At 42.2% G+C, this 21,223-nt stretch overlaps 1 protein-coding gene across 1 annotated transcript in view; it reads right to left on the minus strand.

Moving 5' to 3' along the window:
* The window catches only part of GPR158 (G protein-coupled receptor 158), a 421,455-nt gene extending 418,636 nt beyond the window's left edge, over nucleotides 1-2,819 (minus strand). Inside the window, exon 1 of the mRNA XM_059404156.1 lies at nucleotides 1,915-2,819. Coding sequence (XP_059260139.1) covers nucleotides 1,915-2,816 — 902 coding nt within the window. The 5' untranslated portion in view covers nucleotides 2,817-2,819. The remainder of the gene's footprint in view (nucleotides 1-1,914) is intronic.
* Between the last annotated feature and the right edge of the window lie 18,404 nt (nucleotides 2,820-21,223).

The raw sequence follows: 21,223 nt of genomic DNA on the forward strand, positions 1-21,223 counted from the left end.
AACTCATGGAGCTGTGAAAATTAAGCAAGATAATGCACACAACGCAGTTACAATAGAATCTGATAAGGTAAATGTAATAGATACATAGAGAGATGATAGATAGATAGATATGAAGATGGATGGATAGATGGATACACAGATAACAGATGATAGATTAATCCTGGGAACTGGGTCTCCCTAAAAGGACTTATCCAAAGGCCACAAACAATGTGTTGGCAGTGAATGGCATCTGCTGATCTTTCCTCTTCAGAGCAAACAATATGGCAAAGACTCAAAGCCCGGCTCAGTTCTTACTAATAGGATCCTGCAGAAATCAGGGGGAAATGAGATTATCCTGAAAGTAGGAAAGAGTTACTCTCGCTTAAGACAAGTTCTTTAAAAGCGATAGAAACATATGCAGACATCCGTGCGCACACACACACACACACTTAACATAGTCATACAGAATCAGAGAAAGGGGTTGTTTTCTGCGCCTTTTCAAGTGTTGCTGGCATTAAAAGCTACCGAATTTTATTGCTAGATGGCCCCCTGGAGACCATCTAGTTCAACTCCCTCACTTGGTAGATAAGTAGTTGAGGCCCAGAAAAGTTAAGCAACTTACTGGGGGTCATCCAGCTGTAAATGACAGTGCCAACACAAGCTTTCTGATCTCCCCTTTTGCCCGCCCAGTACTCAGCCTGGTATCTTTCACCAGCTTGGCACCCTGTCCTTGTTGTGCCAAATAAAGCATGAAGGCACGTGTGCATGCCTAAACACACACACACACACACACACACACACACACACACACACACGTTTCTCACTTTTGCTTAAGTTCCCCGAAAGTACAGCAGCAACCTCAACCACCAAGGTCTTGCCAGAGCCTCCCATCAGGGAGGATCCCACTCAGTCTATGGTCCTCTCTCAGGCTGTCCTTGGAGATTCTACTCTTCCCTTTCTATTCCTTCCTCACATCCATTCTTCAGTGCTATTTCTTAGACGTTCCTCACCAAAAAGATCAGGCATTTCCCAGGACAGAAGTGACCCGTGCTAACTTGCAAACTCTTCATCTCCCCACGAATGCTGTACCTTTAGACAGGAAACCCAGAGGAACTGTGATTAAATTTCGAACAAGCTCCCCAAGCGAATTCAGTCAGAACGAATCCTCCCCTCCCCCAGATAACTCAGTCAGGTTCATTGATAAAATGTGTGACCAGGTGAAGGACTGGAGAGCCCTCAGGTATGCCTGACACCGAGAACAGGAGGAAGAGGGGAAGGGAAGGAGACTGGAGGGAGATGGTAGGAGGAGCACACTGACCTCACTGTCAAGTGTGGGTCCTGGAAACAGCTCTGCTGTGGAGACTGACTCACTGCTAAGGGGACAGAACTACAGAGGAGACTCGCTGTTTTAATCACACCCCCTCTGGTAACTGACTAACAGCAGACTGGTGTGCTGAACTACACACATAGGAAGCAGGAAGAGACTACCCCTAAGTGGCAGAAGCAAGGAACTCTGTCTTCTTGCTTCCTTTTCTCTCATCCCATCTTGGCCACTCTGCCTGGCGGCACACTCCCTCCAGCTTCCCTCCAATCACCTCCAGAGGGGAACCCCCTCCCTGATCTCCTGAGGGTTGAAAAGAAGCCTCCGGCATCAGAGATTTCTCTCCACTCTGCCAAATGCTCCCCAATTCCCTGCCTCTTGCAGGGAAACTGATCTGAGAGAAGCTTTCACTGAGCTGACAGAGGTTAGGGCGCTTCTTGTCCCTAAGCACAGGCGCCTGTGAAAGGTGTCCCCCAGCCTGGGTCTCTGCTGTGAGTATGGGCGGCGTTAAGTGTCACAGCCAAGTGTTCCTTCCCAACGCGAAACCGGAAGGAGGGTTTTGTTTTTTGGGTTTATTTGTTTTGTTTTGTTTTTGCCTTTTTTCCACTCCCTACCTGAATTCCGGGACCAGGTTAGGCTGCAACCCGTAGAAAGCAGCGGAGAGAGTGACCAGCCACCCGGGCTTGTAACTCCCGTTCTCGCACTCCAGATAAGGCGGAGACCACTTGACGTGGCTCTTGTCCCCGCCAAGTCCGTCCCTGCGCCGCCAGCTATGGCCCAGGCTCCGGGGGCCCTGATTAGAGCCTCGGCGGTGTAAGTGGGTCCTCCACTTGCGCCGCAGGCCGTGGAACCACTCCGTTTCCAGCGTGGCGTTGGCCAAGTGATGTGCGGAGGAGGACAGATCTTGGAGCAGGATGCGACTCTCTTCGCGGGTGGCCTGGAGGAAAACCTGCGGGGCCGGCGCGGACAGCGACTCGGTGCTGAAGGTGATGGCTGCCCGGGAAATGCTGGGTTCGCCCTCCAGGAGACTCCGCACCAGTGCCTGGTACCACTCCAGGTCGTCCTGCAAGTTCTGCTCCCGCGACTTATTGCTCTGCAGCATCATGTTGAGGAAGTTAGTGGCGTGTGTCAGCGTGTCCAGCGCCCCGTGCAAGGAGGGATGGGAGCTGGCTAGGGCTGACGACTTCCCCGGCAGGCCCGCCAACTCGTAGCGGCCGGAGCAGTTGGCTCGCTTCAGCTGGTGGGAGTCCCCGGTGTAGAGGTAAGAGGCCACGTCCATGGGCACCTCCTCGGCGAGTTTCTGCGCCAAGATGGTGCCGTCGGTGGAGCGGCTCCAGGGAGCCGAGGGGTCCGAGGCAGAGGCTCGAGCCGGCTGCTGGGCGTGCTGCTTCAGCCTCAGAGTTCTCTCTCGAGGGGAATCCAGCCGTCCCGGAGGGTCGCGGCCGGTGCTAACAGTTCCCAATCCCAGATGAGCAAGCAGGAGGCAGAAGAGTAAGGGATAAGCCATGGCTCCCATCTGCTTCGCAGAGACGAAAGGAGGTAACGGGAGACACTTTTTAAAATTTGTTCGTCAATTTATCAACAGTAAGACTTTTTACTAGGAGTCGGCCGCCTTCTCCAAATGGCACCCAGTTGAAAGGGACTTCAAAATAAGAATGTTTCGGAATTGGCCCGGCTGGCTGAGCTACCGTCACAGGAAATCAAATCACCTGTGGCAACGCTGGCTGCACCCGCTCCATAATGGGTCGGCTCGGGATTACGCACCTCACAGCCTTGAGCCGAACAGGTTACATCCCCTCTCGCTCCCGGCGGCTATAGTTAGCCTGCTTACGTCTTTCTGCTCAGCAGCTTCCACCGCCGCGCTCATTGAGGTGTGTTCGAGAGCTGCTGCTGCTGCTGCTGCCGCGGCGGCCGCCAAAGACGCTGCTCCATCATCTCACCCGTGGCAGGTCGTTCCCGCCTCCCGGCTCTGGCTCCTCCTCGTTCGCTTCGCCGGGAGGCGCGGAGCGGGCGCACACAGATCCGCACCGCGAGCGCAGGACTGAGTCCCAAAGAGCGGAGATTCCTTTTAAGACGTGGTCTCTCTGGAGTTTATAGGACCAGGCAACTGGTTCATGGGAGCCCTCAGGTTTGGCCACGAACCACACTCCTGTCTCCCCCTGCTCCGGAGGAAAGCCTGTTTAAAGAGGCAGCTTGGCCGCAACCAAACCCTTGAGGGGCGGCTTCAAGCCGTCTTCTTCCCTGTTTGGTCGGCTCCTCTGTCAATCAGCGGACTGCCATTTGTTGGGCTGGGGCGGGAGCTGTCCAGTGCTGAACCCGAGGCGGCACGGAGGAGGCGCAGGAGGAGGCGGTGGCTCGGGATGCAGCAGCACGGAGTCCTTTCACCCACTCGCGTTCCCTGATGACTCGGAAACCTGAGGGGGTGGGGTGGGCGGGAGTGAGGGAGAAGCAGAGCGTTTGTGGCTCAGAGCGAAGGAAACTTGGACGTACTAAGGAGGAGGGTGTTGGCGTCTTGCATGCTTAGCTAAATCAGCCTTTTCTTTTGCCTGGAAAAGAGGGAGAAAGGAGTTTTCATTCCTGACTTAAATCGAAGGGGGGGGGGGCGTAGGATGGAGACGTGTCCTCCCGAGCATCTGCTCATTTTAGGCAAATTATCAAATCCTCCTCCTTATTGTCGGTTAAAGAAATGATTAAAAGCTACTTGCAAGGTCTTAGCTATGAGGGAGTAGTGGAGACATCTACCGGCTGAGCTTCGAGAAAAAAAGAAAATGCTATATTTAAGGAACCTTTGCCTGAAAGGGGGCCAGGACAGAGGGGATGTGAAAGTGTATGCAAATGAGTCTGTGAACAGAGAGACATGTGCCAGAGGTGGGACTCAGATGTGAGAGAATGAGAATGACTGAGTCTGTGTTGACTGAACAGGGAAGTCATTCTGACTGGGAGTTTTTAGAGTTAATAGATATGAGAACCAAGACATCGAGTTAACTACAGGTTGGGATACTCCAGCAAAAGAAATAAGAGATATGGAATAATATTATGTATAATAATAATAATAAGCTGAATAATATGTGAACCCCCCCCCCCATTACTGGGAAATCCCTCAACAGAGTCTAATTGTTTTATTTGAAATTTTAGGGATGTCTTCTGATACTCAGAAAATACTAATTACTACTGGATATGTAATATTTTATGGATCTCTACTTCCCACAGGCACCTCTGTTTTCAAATTCCCCAAGAAAGACAGATAATCCCAAATTTACTTCAGTTCCTAACCAACAAAAATGGCAATAATGGCATTCTGGGATCACACTGCTTAGATTTACTTTATCATTTCATTTCATCCTCCCTATTGAGAGCAGTGAAATGTAAGTTCCAAAGGGGGGAAAAAAAAGTTGTCTGTATTGGTCACTGTAAAGGTGCCTGGGGTGGCTCAGTCACTAAGCATCTGCCTTCGACACAGGTCATGATCCCAGGGTCCTGGGATCAAACCCCCGCATCAGGCTCCCTGCTCAGCGGGAAGCCTGCTTCTCCCTCTCCCACTCCCCCAGCTTGTGTTCTCTCTCTCGCTGTCTCTTTGTCAAATAAATAAATATCATCTATATTGGTCACTGTAGTATCCTGAGCACTTAGAACTCACAGAACTGCCTAGTACATAGTAGGTTCTCACTAAATATTTGATAAATTAATGAGTGAACCAGAAGATCGTAATGATAAAGCTAATTATTTCTAAATCCACATGCTTACCTAAGAAGAAAAGTTTGCCTAATAGGTCAGTGACGAGGACTTTTCGAATGAGACCGAGTAACAAGTTTTCCAAACTATAGCACAAGATCGCCAAGTGAAATTGTATACTTATGCAAAGAATGCTTACTAGATTTATACTTATTTACAAGTAGATTTCATGTTCATATCCGACTTCTGTTTAAAATTTGCTTTGCAGTGTATACTCCTTTGCTAAATAAATGCCATCCTGGTTTAATGCTCTACTGTAGCGAACATGGCAGTAGTAACAGGAGTTTCTATTTGCTTAATTTATCAGAGTATATAATAAGATCTTCAATCTATATAGCAAGCTAAGAATTTAAATGTAACTTCCTCATTAATTGATATTCTTAGAAAACATATAAAATTTATTAACAGTTCTTTAAAATTGTCCAGTATGGGATTTTTTAAAAAAGAGGATATAATTTTATTAGTATGCCCTTCTATAAGTAATTCAATGACTGAACATAATAAAAGATTTGGATTCTGGTACCAGCATTCTCCTAAACAAGATTTATGATCACTGGCAGACATTTAAAGTTTCCAGGCCTTAGGACACAAATTGGTCTTCATGACTTAACACTGAAGGAATACTGAATGGACCTAAGCCACTCTCCAGAGGTGCCAGCCCTCCCCTAGCTAACATTTGTCAAGAGAAGAGCACACTATGAGAGGCTTTTGGAATTTTAGCATTCCCTTCAGTGGCTTACCCTCAGTCTATACTGTCAAATAATTGAGGTAGACTAGTTGGGTCTAGAACAACGCCAAAAATAGAAATATAATGTGAGCTACAAATGTGATTCATACATATAATCTTAAATGTTCCAGTAGCACATTTAAAAAGTAAAAAAAAAAAAAAAAAAGTAAAATTAATTTTAATAATGTATTTTATTTGGCCCAATATATCCAAAATAATATTTCAATAAGTAAAGAATTTAACAATTATTAGTGAGATATTTTACATTTTTATACAAAATATTCAAAATCCAATGTATATTTTACACCTACAACACAAGGCATTTCCCACTAGCGACATCTCCAGTGTGGCCAGAGGCTACCATAGAATACAGGCTCAATCAAGAAGATAGCACATTGTGATCTTGAATGTTCTAGAAACCTAAGTACACACAAGATTGAGATAAGGAGTCCTGGTCCATTTAATAGGTCTGGAGTCAAGGTAGCTGAGTAGTAGACAACCCTTTGTCAATGTCAGCATCCATCAATGAAGGAAATAATCCAGAAGAGGTTTTTATAAGAGACCAAGATTTAACACATCCTCATACACCTCTAAACAAATTACAAGATTCCACACCAACTCACAAAGACATATTTATTCAACAGATGCTGATTGAACCTCTACTCCATATCGGGCATTAGGGTTGCTATTGGGGCAAACTAAACACATCTTCTGCACAATAGACACATGGATCTTACAATCAACTGTGTAGAGACAGACTTAATAAAAAGAGAAAACAAACTTAAAAAAATCACATATAGTGGTAAGTGCCGTGAAGAAATAAACACTGTAGAGATCCAAAGGGACACATGCACCTGAATGTTTATGGCAGCAATGTCCACAGTAGCCAAACTATGGAAAGAACCTAGATGCCCATCAACAGATGAATGGATAAAGAAGACGTGGTGTATACATACAATGGAATACTATGCAGTCATCAAAAGAAATTAAATCTTGCCATTTGCAACGATGTGGATGGAACTAGAGGGTATTATGGTGAGCAAAATAAGTCAATCAGAGAAAGACAATTATCATATGATCTCCCTGATATGAAGAATTTGAGAGGCAACGTGGAGGGTTTGGTGGGTAGGGAAGGAAAAAATGAAACAAGATGGGATTGGGAGGGAGACAAACCATAAGAGACTCTTAATCTCACAAAACAAACTGAGGGTTGCTGGGGGGAGGGGCATAGGGCGAGGGTGGTTGGGTTATGGACATTGGGGAAGGGTATGTACTATGGTGAGTGCTGTGAAGTGTGTAAACCTGGCGATTCACAGACCTGTACCCCTGGGGCTAATAATCCATTATATGTTAATAAAAATAATTTTTTTAAAATAAACACTGTAGAGTGATAAATACTGCAGTGTATGGAGACAGGGACCTTCCTATATAAAGAGATAAAGAAAAGAAAGACTTCTGTGAAAAGGTAACAATTGAGCTGAGACTTCAAGAATGAGGAGCAGTTAGCCAGGGGGTAGATAGTAATGAACTAGCTAAAGACAAGATGGAAAGAAACTTAGAGAGTAATATATGAGTCCAATAAGACTACAAATATTCCATTCTTAACAGGAAAGAGGTCTGGAAGAAAATAACTTCAATAACCTAAAGTTCATATATAATATGACAAGTACAAACAATTGAGACAAAAAGAAAATCATTTTATATAGTAATCAAGTGATTCTGGCATGAATAGCACCCACCCCCACCCCCACCACCAATTAAGTGAAAATAATTTGTATATATAGATAAATACCCCTGTGTGGCCTCAAAATTAAGAATGAAATTGTCTAAACAGATGTGAATACCACATAGGAGTTTGACCGTAATAGAACAATGCATACAAGACCTGTCGGCCCTCCGCAAAAAGTGCCAAAGCTTTTCATCACAGCCTGAGAAGCCAGTCTAATTGCCTGAGAATGGTTTAGTGTGGACTGATGAAAAAGCAATATGCAATGGAATCATGAGTTATTGGTTGTCATATGACTAATTTATCAATATTATAAAAAAGATGTGATGTCTGCATATCTTGTGTGTGTGCGTGTGAGATGTTTGCATATCTTCAAGAAAAAGAAATTAAGGGAGGTCAAAAACTGCTGAGACCAGATTTTATGTGAGCAGTGTATGTAGTTATTTTTAAAAATTTAAGTGCAGCTTTAAATCATTTAAATTAGCAAGGATTAGGACAGTGGGATATGGTGAAAGGACACTACATTGGCAGTTGGGAGACCAACATCTACTCTTGGCTCTGCCATCATCCAGTCACATGACTTTTAACAATTTCCTCAACCTCTCCGAGCCCTTCTGCTTCATCCGTACCATAAAAGTGATGTGTTAGGGGCGCCTGGGTGGCTCAGTAGGTTAAAGCCTCTGCCTTCCGCTCAGGTCATGATCCCAGGGTTATGGGATCTAGCCCCGCATCCGGCTTTCTGCTCAGCGGGGAGCCCGCCGCCTCCTCTCTCTCCCTCTCTCTCTCTCTCTCTCTCTCTCTCTCTGCCTGCCTCTGCCTTCTTGTGATCTCTCTCTGTCAAATAAATAAAATCTTAAAAAAAAAAAAAAAAAAGAGTGATGTGTTAGATACACCCACAACCAGAATGATTGCAGCCGAGCAACAGATCATGGGCCAGTTGTATTTTCCAAGAACTTGTCATCCTTAATAGTTCTAGATTTACAAGGTAAAAGTTATTTTCAGATTAAATAATGATGGACCTCAATACACAAAGTGGCAAACCCCAGTCAGATTCCTGATAAAGCAAATAACACTACAAAGGGACGGCACAGTCTGTCAATGTGACACAAATTCAGAAATTCAATTCTTATTCCTGGTCTTACCGAGATTCTGGATTTCCCTAAACATATGCCATCCTGTGCCCCATGTGCCCATTTGCAAAATGGTCATGGTCTTTGTTCTCCAAGAGCAGTAGTTTTGAAATTTCTGGGTATAGTAGTATCACTAGAGAATTCTGAATACCACTGTGGATCTGGGGAAGACTTGAGAATCTGCATTTTAATAAGCACAACAGCTGATCTTGTTGCAAATGGTCCACGGAGCTCATGCTGAGAAATACTGCCTTGAGCCATGGAAAATAACTCTAAGCCATTGGGGAAGAAGAACTCCTGTGAAACGCAAAGCCTTGTTATTAATTGTGAAATAAAGCCTATGAATAACAATGAAATTAACATCAATAAAGAATATTTTTTATTAATATTAACATCATCATCATCATCCGAACATTTATAGAACACAGTAACCAGGCATTGTACTACGGATCTGACAGAGGTGAGCTCTTTTAGTCTTCCTTAGGGAACTGAGTTTGATACTGTTTCCATTTTACAGATGGGGAAACAAAACAAAGAATTGCCCTAAGAAATGCAGCCATCTGGTTCCAGAGATCATACTTTTAATCCCCAGTGGTTCTCACTGATGTGCACTAGATTCACCTGGAGAGCTTTTGTCAAAGCTCAAATCAGTGGCCATACCCGCCACAGAATTGCCAATTCAGTAGGTCTGGAGTAGAGCCTGAGAATTTGCATTCCTAACAAGTTCCCCAGTGATGCTGCTACTGCTGGTCCGGGAGTCACTCTTTGAGAACCACAGCTCTGCATGGTACTTCTCCTCAGTGTGATCTGTCACCTCCACCTGCTTTCCCTCTCCGTTGTATTTCACATGGGAAAAGAAGAAAGTCAACATGAATGGATGAAAATATGCCTGAAATCTGCTCAGGGGAAAAAAAAAAAAAAAAAAAAACCAACTCTCTGATTTTCTATTTCCGGCTTAGAAAGTTTACCCAAGATGTTTATGTTTTTTACTTCACAGTTTATTCTCATCTGCCTCCAGTTTACCCTTAAAACTCTTACTCCCTGTCAGCATCACTTCTAAAAACGCTCCTGTTCTTTCGGGAGTCATCTCCTCTTCTTTCCACTATAAAGTCATGACTTGGGCTGTTCTCTCTTTCCCAATAAAGTACATCTTTTTTAAGTACTGCTAAACAGTATCTGAGTCCCTGAGGCTTTGGCCCAAACTGCTAGTTTCCCCTAATCTTCCATGCCTCCATGCACACAAAATGGTTCTGTAAACCTAAAGACACCTGAAGAACTGTCTGACCACAAGGGAAGAGAACACCAGGAAATGGCATTTATGTAGGAAAATCCTGAGTGTGTGAAGGCAAAGTATTTCCTTTAACGGCTTTCCAGGTCTCTGAACAAACATCCAACAATGCTGGAAAGAACTAGTACAGCATTTACAAAAAACAAACAAACAAACAAAAACCACTCAATTACTGAAAGCCCAATTCTATTTAATAGAAGGATTGGCTCCCTTTCTCATTAAGAAGTAAGAACAACTCAAGAATTTGAAACAAAATTTACTGGAAAAGGAGCTTTGTGGATAGAAAGAGATGGGAAATGGACTATTTTCTCTTTGCTGAGTTTTGTCTGCTTCCCTTCTTGGAGGGAAGCTCCCATGCCACAGCTATGTGTGTGTTATGATAGTCTATGATAGTGTTTTCATCAGCACATCACCTTGAGCATAACAAAGGTTTACTCCATGTCCAGTTTGGGACTTGGCTCTCCATCTTAATGCAGCAGCTTTTGAAAGTTGGGAACTTCAAGTGCCCAGGACCACATCCACAATGCATGTTGTAGGCACATAAGAGATACGGACTGATGGCAATTCTCCACTGAAGAAGAGCAGAAACTTGTAAACCCAAACAACCTTATAAAGAACAAGTTTATCAAAAAGAAGACTCATACCCGTAAAAACAGAGGACAAACTAATGGTTGCCACCAGGAAGGGGTTGGGGATGTGGGCGAAATGACTGAAGAGGAGTGGGAGATGGAGGCTCCCAGTTATGGAATGAATAAGTCACAGGAATAAAAGGCACAGCATGAGGAATATAATGAATGACATTATAATAGCATGGCATGGTGGCAATGGTAGCTTCCCTTGTGGTGAGCATAGAGCATGGCATGGTGGCAATGGTAGCTTCCCTTGTGGTGAGCATAAAGCATAATGTATAAAGAAGTCAAGTCATTATGTTGCACACCTGAAACTAATGTAACATTGTGCATCAACTACATTCAAATAAAAAAAAAAAACTTAATAAAAAAAGAAGTTTAAAAAAACAAGTTTATAATAATATTATGTCACTTGTTAAAGTTTACCTATTTTTAAAAAGTTGGGGGAAGTTAATCCTGTAATGTTGATATTGTTGGAATTTCAGATACCTGAATTGTATGGGAAAAAATAAAATAAGGAGACCTAACACAAAAAGATATTCCAACAGAATGTAGTGGAAGAAGAAGAAGAAGAATATCGCTACACTTATTCTGAGGGAAATAACTTCAGGCTAAGATAATGACAAACCTAAGCATGAGTTCAGCACAAAACAGTCTTGCAAATGTCCCATATCACTGCTGTGATACAGAAGTCTGAATCCTGTGCCATATAAACATTGTTTCTAGTTGTCATTTTGAGGTATTCTTTGGAATAAATAGCCTCAAGGAAAATTTGCCTGGTCTTTACCAACAGCTCACTATTCAGACACGTAAGAATTTCAAAGAAATTTTGCCACAAGAAGCTTCCAGCTTCTTTTGTTCCCTGTGTCAATAAATGTTCTTCGGTAATGGGTCTGACTTCAAGTATACGTGGCCATCACGTATCACAGCGTCTGGGAAGAAATGGGTTCTTCGTGAGCACTCTGCAGAAATGAGTTCTTATATATTGCATAGAAAAAAGCAGACTAGAGAACAGAAGGCTAAAAAGAGAAACAATTTTCAAGAATCTGCTGTATCATGAGTACCAAATGTGACGGAAAGGAGCTGTTTCAACTGTTTGTTTTTGTATCTCAAGTCAGATATTCTAGAGAAAAAAGTTAAAATTTAATTAAATTCACGAAAGAAATAAGACTGTAACAAGAAAGCTTTTCTGAATGTCGAGGTTATCTTTAATTGAGATGGATTAACCAAGAACTGAAGCGAATCTCTTTCCTTGAAGAATAATTTGTGATCTTTGGTAGAAACTATATGCATGTAGCAAAAATGAGTTATACTTATTTATATTCCTCCTGGATTGGACAAACCAATAGATCATTGGGATCTATTTCTTCCCTACGGTTCTTTGATAGACTGAGATTACTGACAGACTCACGTAAGTGAGACTGTTAGGTCACAAACAGGAAAATTAGTACATACATATTTAACACAAATACTTCTCTTAGGCATCAAAATCCTGTCCCTTTTTGCTACCATCCCTCTTGTACTGCATTACTCAACCTGGCATTCAAGACCATTTATAAATTTTAATTCCCCAACCCACCAGCCCGCCACTACCTTTTGGAGTCCCTACATTTGGCCACAGCTATGCTGTTTACATTCTTCCTTTTTCAGTACTTTGCATACTCCAGTCCTATGCCTGCATTTATAAAAGCTAACCCTATTTATTGAGAAGACTTCTATAAATATGTCTCCTTTAAAGTCTTAAATACTACCAATTTCTGAATGCAAACTCCTCCTAGAAGGCATACGAATGGCTAAAGAGTGCATGAAAAGAGGCTCAACACCATTAGTCTTTAGAGAGTGAAAATTTAAACCACGAGGTACCATTACAGACCCACTGGAAGGAATATAATAAATAAAGCACACAATTAACAACTGTTGGTGAGGCTGGGAAAGAACAGGAGGCTTCATGCATTGCTGGTGGGAATGGAAAGTGGCATGGTCACGTTGGAAAACAGATTAGCGCTGTCTCAAAAAAGCGAAAAATAAACTACCATATGACCCAACAATTGTGCTCGTAGGTATTTACCCAAAAGACATGAAAGTACATGTCCACACAAAGACATGCACATGAATGTCCATTCATCATAGCCAAAATCTAGAAATGACCTACCAGTACATCAGCTTGTAAATGGATAGACACGATGTGGTACATCCATATAATAGAATGGTACATATACTATAGTACCTATAATAGAGTGATACATCCACTGCCTGGGTGGGTCAGTGGGTTAAGCCTCTGCCTTTGGCTCCGGTCATGATCTCACGGTCCTGGGATCGAGCCCCGCATCGGGCTCTGCTCAGCAGGGAGCCTGCTTCCTCTCTCACTCTGTCTGCCTCTCTGCCTACTTGTGATCTCTCTCTGCCAAATAAATAAATAAATAATATCTTTTAAAAAAAATAGAATACTCTTCAGCCATAAAAATGAGCAAACCTCTGACCCAGGCTTTGTCATGCATAAAGCTCAAAACATCACACTAAGTGAAAGCAACTAGACACAAGAGACCAGATATTGTGTTTATATGAAATGTCCAGAAAAGACAGATTTATAGAGAAAAAAGGTAGATTGTTGGTTGCCTGGGCCTGAAAATGGGAGCAAGAACCAGCAGTAAACTGGCATAGGGGATGAAAATGTCCTGAAACTGGTGGTAATAGCTGTAGCACTAGTACCTTACTTGAAATCATTGAACTGTGCACTTAAGTGGGTGATATGTAAAATGTACTTCAGTAACGTTTGTTTAAAGGGAAAAAAAAAAAGAACTACTAATTCTAGTATTCTCCATAATTAACCTGATTTTCTAGAATCATCCTTTGAGTCTACCTAGTATCATCTTAGTTCGTATGAACCCATTTCGTATTAAATGATATTACATTTGCTGATTTAATGTTATTTCTAAACATTAATCTGGACAATTGAAGAAGTTTGGAGTAGCTTCCTCATCTGAATTATTTATGATTTTATTTTATTTAACATTAAAAAAATATCTGTTGGGTATTGGGGCAGGGAGGGCCACTATGTGCTAGACACCATTCTAGAAAAAAGTGATACTGCAGTAAACAAATCAAGTCTCTGTCATCACAGGGCCTACATTCTAGAAAGGAGACCAACAATAAACAAATGAAAAATAATATAATGTAATTGTATAATAAGTATAATTTTATAGTAAGTATTATAAAGAAAAGTAAAGTAGGATAAGGAGTTATAGAGAGATTGTTGGTCAGGGAAAGCACCTGATTAAGTGGCGCTGAGTAGAAATATGAATGATGGGAAGGTGTGATACATGGAAAGACTCAGAGGAACAAATTTCCCAACTGAATATAAGGATCACGAAAGCCCTCCAAGAGGATCAAATCTGGTCTGCCCAGAAAGAGCAAAAATGACTGCAGACAGAGACTTAAGAAAGAGGTGGGGGGTGAGGCAGAGAGAAGGCAACGCTCAAATCACATAGTGCTTTGGGGGACTATGACAATGAGTTCTGATTTTATTGTAAGGACAATGGGAAGTCACGAGGATTTGACAGGAAAGACAAAATCCTGGGGACTGCTATACAGACTGAAGGAGGAGGGTATGAGCGGAAGCGCAGAGACAAGGTAGGAAGCTACTGCAATAGTCAAAATATGAGAGTATGGTGGTTTGGACTGGAAGTAGACAGGGACAGCAGAATGATAATGGTCAAAATGGTCAAAAACTGTTGAATTCAGGACTGTAATCTTCTGAAGATTCTTCTGAAATCAGAACAGGTGAATCTTCTGAAAACAGAACAGGTGAATTATTAATGTTGCCCATTAATAGCCTGTGTTAGATGCAAAGAAGACTTTCTTTCTTTCTGTTTTTTTTTAAGTAAGATTTTCTTAATGGAGGAATGTTAACATATAAAACCATTTGTGCCAACTCCATTTGAGAGTAGAATCCTAAATTTAGATTTAAAAGTATTTATTTTTTTGAAAAATCACTCTTCCTACTTATTCTTAGAAAGTACTTTTATCCCAATTGAAAAATGAGCAGAAGACATGATCAGAAATTTCAAAGCAAAAGAAACTTATGTAGCCAGTTAACATATGAATCCCATTAGTGAGTATGGAAATGCAAATCAAAACACAATGAGGTACAAATTAAATCCACAAAAATTAAAAAGTCCAAAAAGGCAAGTTATTGGATGTGGAGAGGATGTGAATTTCCAAGATCTCTTATGCAGTGTTGCTGGAAATGTAAATTCGTAGGACTGTTTTTGGAAAACAATTTAGCATCACCTTGTAATGTCAACATTCACCTACTCTATGATCTAGCACTTCCACTCTTGATATAGACACAAAAGAAATTCTGGCACATGTATGCCTTATGATATGCACAAGAATGTTAATAACATTACTGTTTAAATAGTTAAAACCCTTGAAAAGCTTAAATGCTCATCAACAGAACAGGTGAATTAACTGTGGTCTGTTCACACAGATGAAAGCAAGGACCTTATGAACACAGGATTCAGAGAGATGGCCGAGCACTTTGGGTGGGGTGAGGTATGAGAAGGGCACTGGGTGCTAGGCTCAAGAACACCCAGGCTTATCTAAAATAATTAAACTAGGGGCACCTGTGTGGCTCAGTGGGTTAAGCCTCTGCCTTTGGCTCAGGTCGTGATCCCATGATCCCTGGGATCAAGTCCTGCATTGGGCTCTCTGCTCAGCAGGGAGTCTGCTTCCCTCTCTCTCTCTGTCTGCCTCTCTGCCTACTTGTGATCTCTGTCTGTCCCACAAATAAATAAATAAAACTTAAAAAAATAAAATAATTAAACTAGATAGATCACATATTGGTCAATGATGAAAGGGTATTGAACAAAGGATTATGCCAAATCCAAGGTCCTGGAGTCAATCAAAGGAACAAAAGAAAGGAAAGGGAAGGGAACAGAAAGGGTGGGAATCACTATGAACTGTCCTACTTCTAAAGCCCAGTCCCCAAATGAATGACCCTCACGAGCCGTAAGAAACTCTCATCCTTTGCAAATCATCGAGGTGACAAATCCAGCAAAGCAATGGTGTGAATGTTTCAGTCGGTGCCAACGTTTCACTCCTCCAGACTAACACAGCCCGCTTTTGTTCCCAATGCCAAAAATCCACTGGTGGCAAGTCTCGGTGCTCAGACAGGCCTCCTGATTTGAAATCGGGCAGGGTTTTCAGTGCCTGCCTTCAAGTAGACCTGCGTATTAATTAAGGTTGTTATTCACACTCTGCTGAGCCGTCATCTTTGATGGCAGTCCACTTCAGGCTGAAGTTTGATTTTACTTTCTGAGGATCAAGTCCTTTCTTCCCTTCCCTATCTGTCTCTAAACGTGGAGCATCTGTATCCAGAGCACTATTTCTAGGCCTCCGATGTGTCTCCTCAAAGACTGGCTGACCCACTTTCCAGATGGAGCCAACATCATCCTCTATCTGATCCATAAATCATGAACAGAAGGCTGAGGAAATGAGAAGCTGTGTACCCACTGGGAGAGGAGCGAAGCTTCCAGCATGGGGTCTACAGCAAGATCACAGCCCCACAACCTAATTCTCCAGAAAGCCGGTTTTGATCAATGACAGAACAACCTGGTTCCAGATGAAATTATCCCAGATTTTTAAACATAAATGAACAGTCATATTGAAAGTCGGTAAGATTTACCACAGATTTAATCTGCCATATTTAATGCTATGTAGTATGGTAATTATGGCCCCTGAAACTAGGTAGCAATAGTAAGGCATTCACATATTTGACAATAATAGCTATTTCTGGGATTCCCTCAGACAAAAGATGGGAAAGAGAAAAGATAAAGTTTAGGAGCTCCTCTCCTGCCAGAAAGACACTGGGCAGTGTTCCAGTCCTCCTTCCCTGGAAAGGATTTAAGGTGTGAGCTCAGGGAATAAGTACCTGAAACCAGGGAATAAGTACCTCCCCTAGTACTGGGCTCTTTAGTCCTCTTGGAAGAAGAAAATAACCAGATACCCCCACAGAGGCTGATTTCAGTGTTTACAAGTCAAAGTATCAGGTCAGATCTGTCTCTGATAATAAGTGGAGAGCAGCCCTGTCGGGTTGGGGGGGGCTTTTTTTAAGCATCAGGAAACTGTGGGAAGCAGGCTGCTTTCTAGAGAGAGATGGTGAAGACAGCTAGATCCATAAGCAAAACAGCCGTATTTTCAGTAGAATGAAATAACATTGAGTACTGATAATTTCTTAAAACTACACATCTTACTACTTAACTCATTCCCAAGTAAGTTAGGAATAAAAGTGAGAAAGAACACCTGAATACAGGCAGAGAATTCTAGACTTCTTACAACTATTTCTTCATCGTCAACACATTCGTCTTTAAAATTGACCTGGAAGACATGCAAAGGGTTAGTTCTCAGAAAAAGATGGCCAGGAACTGCATTATTTATCCCCAAAGATATAGATGTAGTGAAAAGAAGGGCCATATGAACCCCAGTGTTCACAGGAACAATGACCACAGTCTCCAAACCATGGAAAGAACCAAGATGCCCTTCAACAGATGAATGGATAAAGAGGATGTGGTCCGTATACACTATGGAGTATTATGCCTCCATCAGAAAGGATGAATACCCAACTTTTGCAGCAACATGGATGGGACTGGAGGAGATTATGCTGAGTGAAATAAGTCAAGCAGAGAGAGTCAATTATCATATGGTTTCACTTACTCGTGGAGCACAAGGAATAACATGGAGGATATTGGGAGATGGAGAGAGGAAGTGAGTTGGGGGAGTGGGAGACGAACCATGAGAGAAATGTGGACTCTGAGAAACAAACTGAGGGTTTTGGAGGGGAGAGGGTGGGGGGAATGGGTGAGCCTGGTGGTGGGTATTAAGGGGGGCATGTAGTGCATGGAGCACTGGGTGTGGTGCGTAAACAATGAATCTTTGAACACTGAAAAAATAAAATAAATTTAAAAAACAAAAGATGGCCAGGAAAAGGGCTCTACATTGCCAAATGACTTCTGAATTGGGGAATTCTTAAAAACCAGGACAGAGACAGTTTCCTACAAATTATGAGGCTGCTTTTGCCTCCAGTTCACTGGTTTTGTTATTACGGCATCTATTCCGGAAGCTGGGTTTACCCATCCTCACGCCCACTCCCTCTCAGGATGAGGGCAGACTTGGAACCAGAACCAGGAGAGAACTGAGCTGCTGTGCGAAGGGGTAGATTTTTTTTAAGCATGAAGAGTGAAGAGGATTAAAAAAAAAAATTCCTGTCTCTGCGTAATGTACCCACCTAAATTTCTTTTTTAGATTCTTCTTCCTTATTTAAACTTGTCATTTGAGGAGCTGAAGAAAAAATATGGGCCCAGGATCTCCCTCTCAGTGAGAGAAGTGCCTCCTCCTCTCCCACAACATCCTCACCAAAACAAATCAATTACAATAGTTTCCAATCAAAAGTCAGGAGATGGAAGGGAAGTAACGTTGACTAGGTGGATAAGCCTGGCCACTCTAGATCTTTCTAAGATCTCTAAGTTATCTCTCATTAGCTCTCCATTCCTGCTTGTGTTTGACTCCTGTGGGGTTTATTGCCCTCTTACTACAGGAATGGTAAGGCATTAAAGTTTACGGTGGGATCCAAGAGGGAAATGGCCATGCAACAGCCTGGAAGCCTTCAGGCTCTGTTCCAAGTCATAAGAATGGAAGAAGTCCTTGCATGAGATCAGAAGAGCCACATGTGCATGAAGGTCAAAGTTCTGAAGTAACAATGAGTATGTAGGACTTGGGGGGTTTTCCTTCCTACACGGGTGGTCCCCTGAGGAACCTCCTTCAGTTGGGCTGAATTTACAGATTCTGGCCATGACCACATTCTCTGTGACCAAAACTGACTAATATCTCCCATTGCCATCAGACAGCTCTGAGGTGGCAGACAAGAGTGCCATCTGTGACTAAGCCAGACGTGTGTCCTGTGGGTCTGAGCTGGGCAGATCTCCCTTGGCAACTCAGAAACGCCTCAGGGGAAACAGCAACCCTGTAAGGTCGCAGGAGTAGGCAGCGATCCGCAGGCCTTCATCCTGAACCCTTAGTTCTGCTCCTCTCCTACACCGAGAGAGCCCTTTCTTGAGATGTGACCGTTGGGAAACAAGAGTCAAGCCGCTAATCACCTAGGTTTTGAAACTCCAAAGCTTTTTTGGTTTTGGTTTTTGTATCGTCCCAAGAAAGAGTCTTTATAAACTCAGATGTAAATGGAATGTGGCTTTCCAATATTTTAGGAAACTAATTTTTACTCCAATATTTCATCTCAATTCTAAATTCAGCCTCAGACATTCTAGAAAGACCTACCAGTCTCCCACAGCAGACTGGACCTGGGTTCCAAGGCTTCACACAGTGACACACTGTGGGGCCTTTGTCTTCAGTCGTCTGTTCACTCCACCTACCACCAAGGTACCCACGTGTCTGGCTCTCTGACACGTGCCAGAACATACATGGGTCGCGGGAATCTCTGCACCTTGCAGAGCTGAGCTCTGAGGTGCCTGTGATCTAGGATGCCAGGATGAGCAAAACAAAACAAAATTAAAAATAGGCTGACAAAAAATTAGGACATCCAGTTAAATTTGAATTTCAGATAAACAATACATAATTTTTTTTCATGTACGTATGCTCTATGCTATTTTAGGACATACTTACACTAAAAAAATTATTCACTATGTGAATTTCAAATATAACTGGATGTCCTATATTTTATCTGGCAACCCTGTTATGATCCCCTCTCCCAATATTCCTCTCTGAGATCTCACTGCCTCACTGAGGTATCTCCAGTAAAAAGACCTGGGTCACTGTTGCTCTGGGATTATGAACTTTTTCTAATACTAGACCAGGGAGATTTTTTCTTCTGGGGAAATGCTGTTCTCATTGGGATTAAGTTTTCTGAAACAAAGACTAGAACATTCTGCTGACGGTTCTGCTTTCTGTCACATACCTCCCTGAGGCAACGAATTATAGGCTACTCCCTTGACATGAAAATAGGGGAGAGGATTAGGTTCTCAAATTGTTTATCTGCACATCTTTTTTTTTTTTTAATCTTGTTTTCTCTCTCCACTCTTCCCTCTTCCTTTTATCTCTGCTTTCTTTTGCCAATATCAAAAGAAGCTGTTTGAAAAATACATTTTTATTTATGTCAAGAGATTGGGCAATTCTGACAATGTAAGAGATTTATTAAAGCACAGTAAGACTGTTAGAATCCCAGAAAGTTCAAGTACCTTAAAGCGCACATACAAAGGAATAGGCAGCTGCACATCTCTCAAAAATCATTTTTCTAAATTTACATTTCAAGACTGTAGAATTTTTTCAGTAGATGTATGATCCCATTCTAACTCAAAAGATAGGTTACTAAGAAAACACATTGCTGCCCAACAACTACATATACTTGTTTTAAAATATTTTTAATGTGCTTTATATGCACTTAATTGTTGACCGGATTATTTCAAGAAATTCTGGAATTCATACTAAGGAATGAATGAATGATATGACTGCATAAAAATGTTTGTAAAAAGATGCTCTTTGCAGCATTACTTATGAAAAGAAAAGACTAATTTAAGTGTTCTTCAATCAAATATTGCTTAAATAAAACATACCTTATAAAAGGTAAAATAATTACCTACTATGGCTATTAAACCTGATATTTCATCCATCATTATATCAGAGTTCCTAAAGTAAGGAAAATAAGTTAAAAGAGGTTAAGAGTGGAAAGGAAGATATAAAATTGTAGGCATGTACGACAAAATTCAAAATAATCTACAGTTTAATTATTTGAATTAATAAACTAAGTTTCACAAGGTTGGCAGATACAAAGGCAATATGCAAAAATCAGTTGTATTTTATACCAATATAAATTTCCAGCAGCATCAGAAAAAGGAAAAAGATTTTTAAGGCCTCTATGCAGAAAAGAGTAAAATACAATTTATTAAATTAGCCAAGATAATCTTGAAAAACAGCATGTCCCTAATATCAACACTCAGGATAAAGCTGAAGGAATTAAGATGCTGTGGTATTGGCTCACAGATTAACAAAGAGACCACTGGAATAGAACAGACTTCAAAAGGAGACCCACACATACAGTCACCTGGTCGATGACAAATTGTGGCACTGCAGCGACGTTTGTGGGAAGAGGACAATCTTTCCAACAAATGGTGCTGACTCAACTGTTCTACTCAGATTCACCTTCAGGACTGAGGCACTCATTCCTGGGTTGCTGGGGAAGTTGGCTGCTATTGGCTCTCAGGGGCATCTGTCTCTCTGGGATTTCCCCCTCAGTCAAAGAAAGCTGCTTTATCCAAGATTATACTCTCTCCCAGGGGGTATCCCACATCCAATGACTAGTGGATGCAAAGGTCCAAGTCCTGGCTCTTTCCTAGATTGGTCTCTGAAGGATCATTCCAATTCAAGAGCTCCCCTTGGGGCTAGCTTAGGTCTGGAAGGCAAATGTATCACCCACAGACTAACATCTCCCTCCACCCAACCCTGCTTCTTCCGCTCCCTCTCAGGTTGTATCTGAGGGTTTTATCCCAGTAGAACTTCTGCACACAAATCTCAAATGCCCCAGGTTCAATATCCAGGCAATAGGACCTGGAACACGCTGGAAAAAAATTAACCTTGGCCCTACCTCATACTTTACATGCAATCAGTTCCAGGTGAGAGTATAA

The sequence above is a fragment of the Mustela nigripes genome, chromosome 6 (assembly GCF_022355385.1).
Source record: "Mustela nigripes isolate SB6536 chromosome 6, MUSNIG.SB6536, whole genome shotgun sequence".
Taxonomy (NCBI): Eukaryota; Metazoa; Chordata; class Mammalia; order Carnivora; family Mustelidae; genus Mustela; species Mustela nigripes.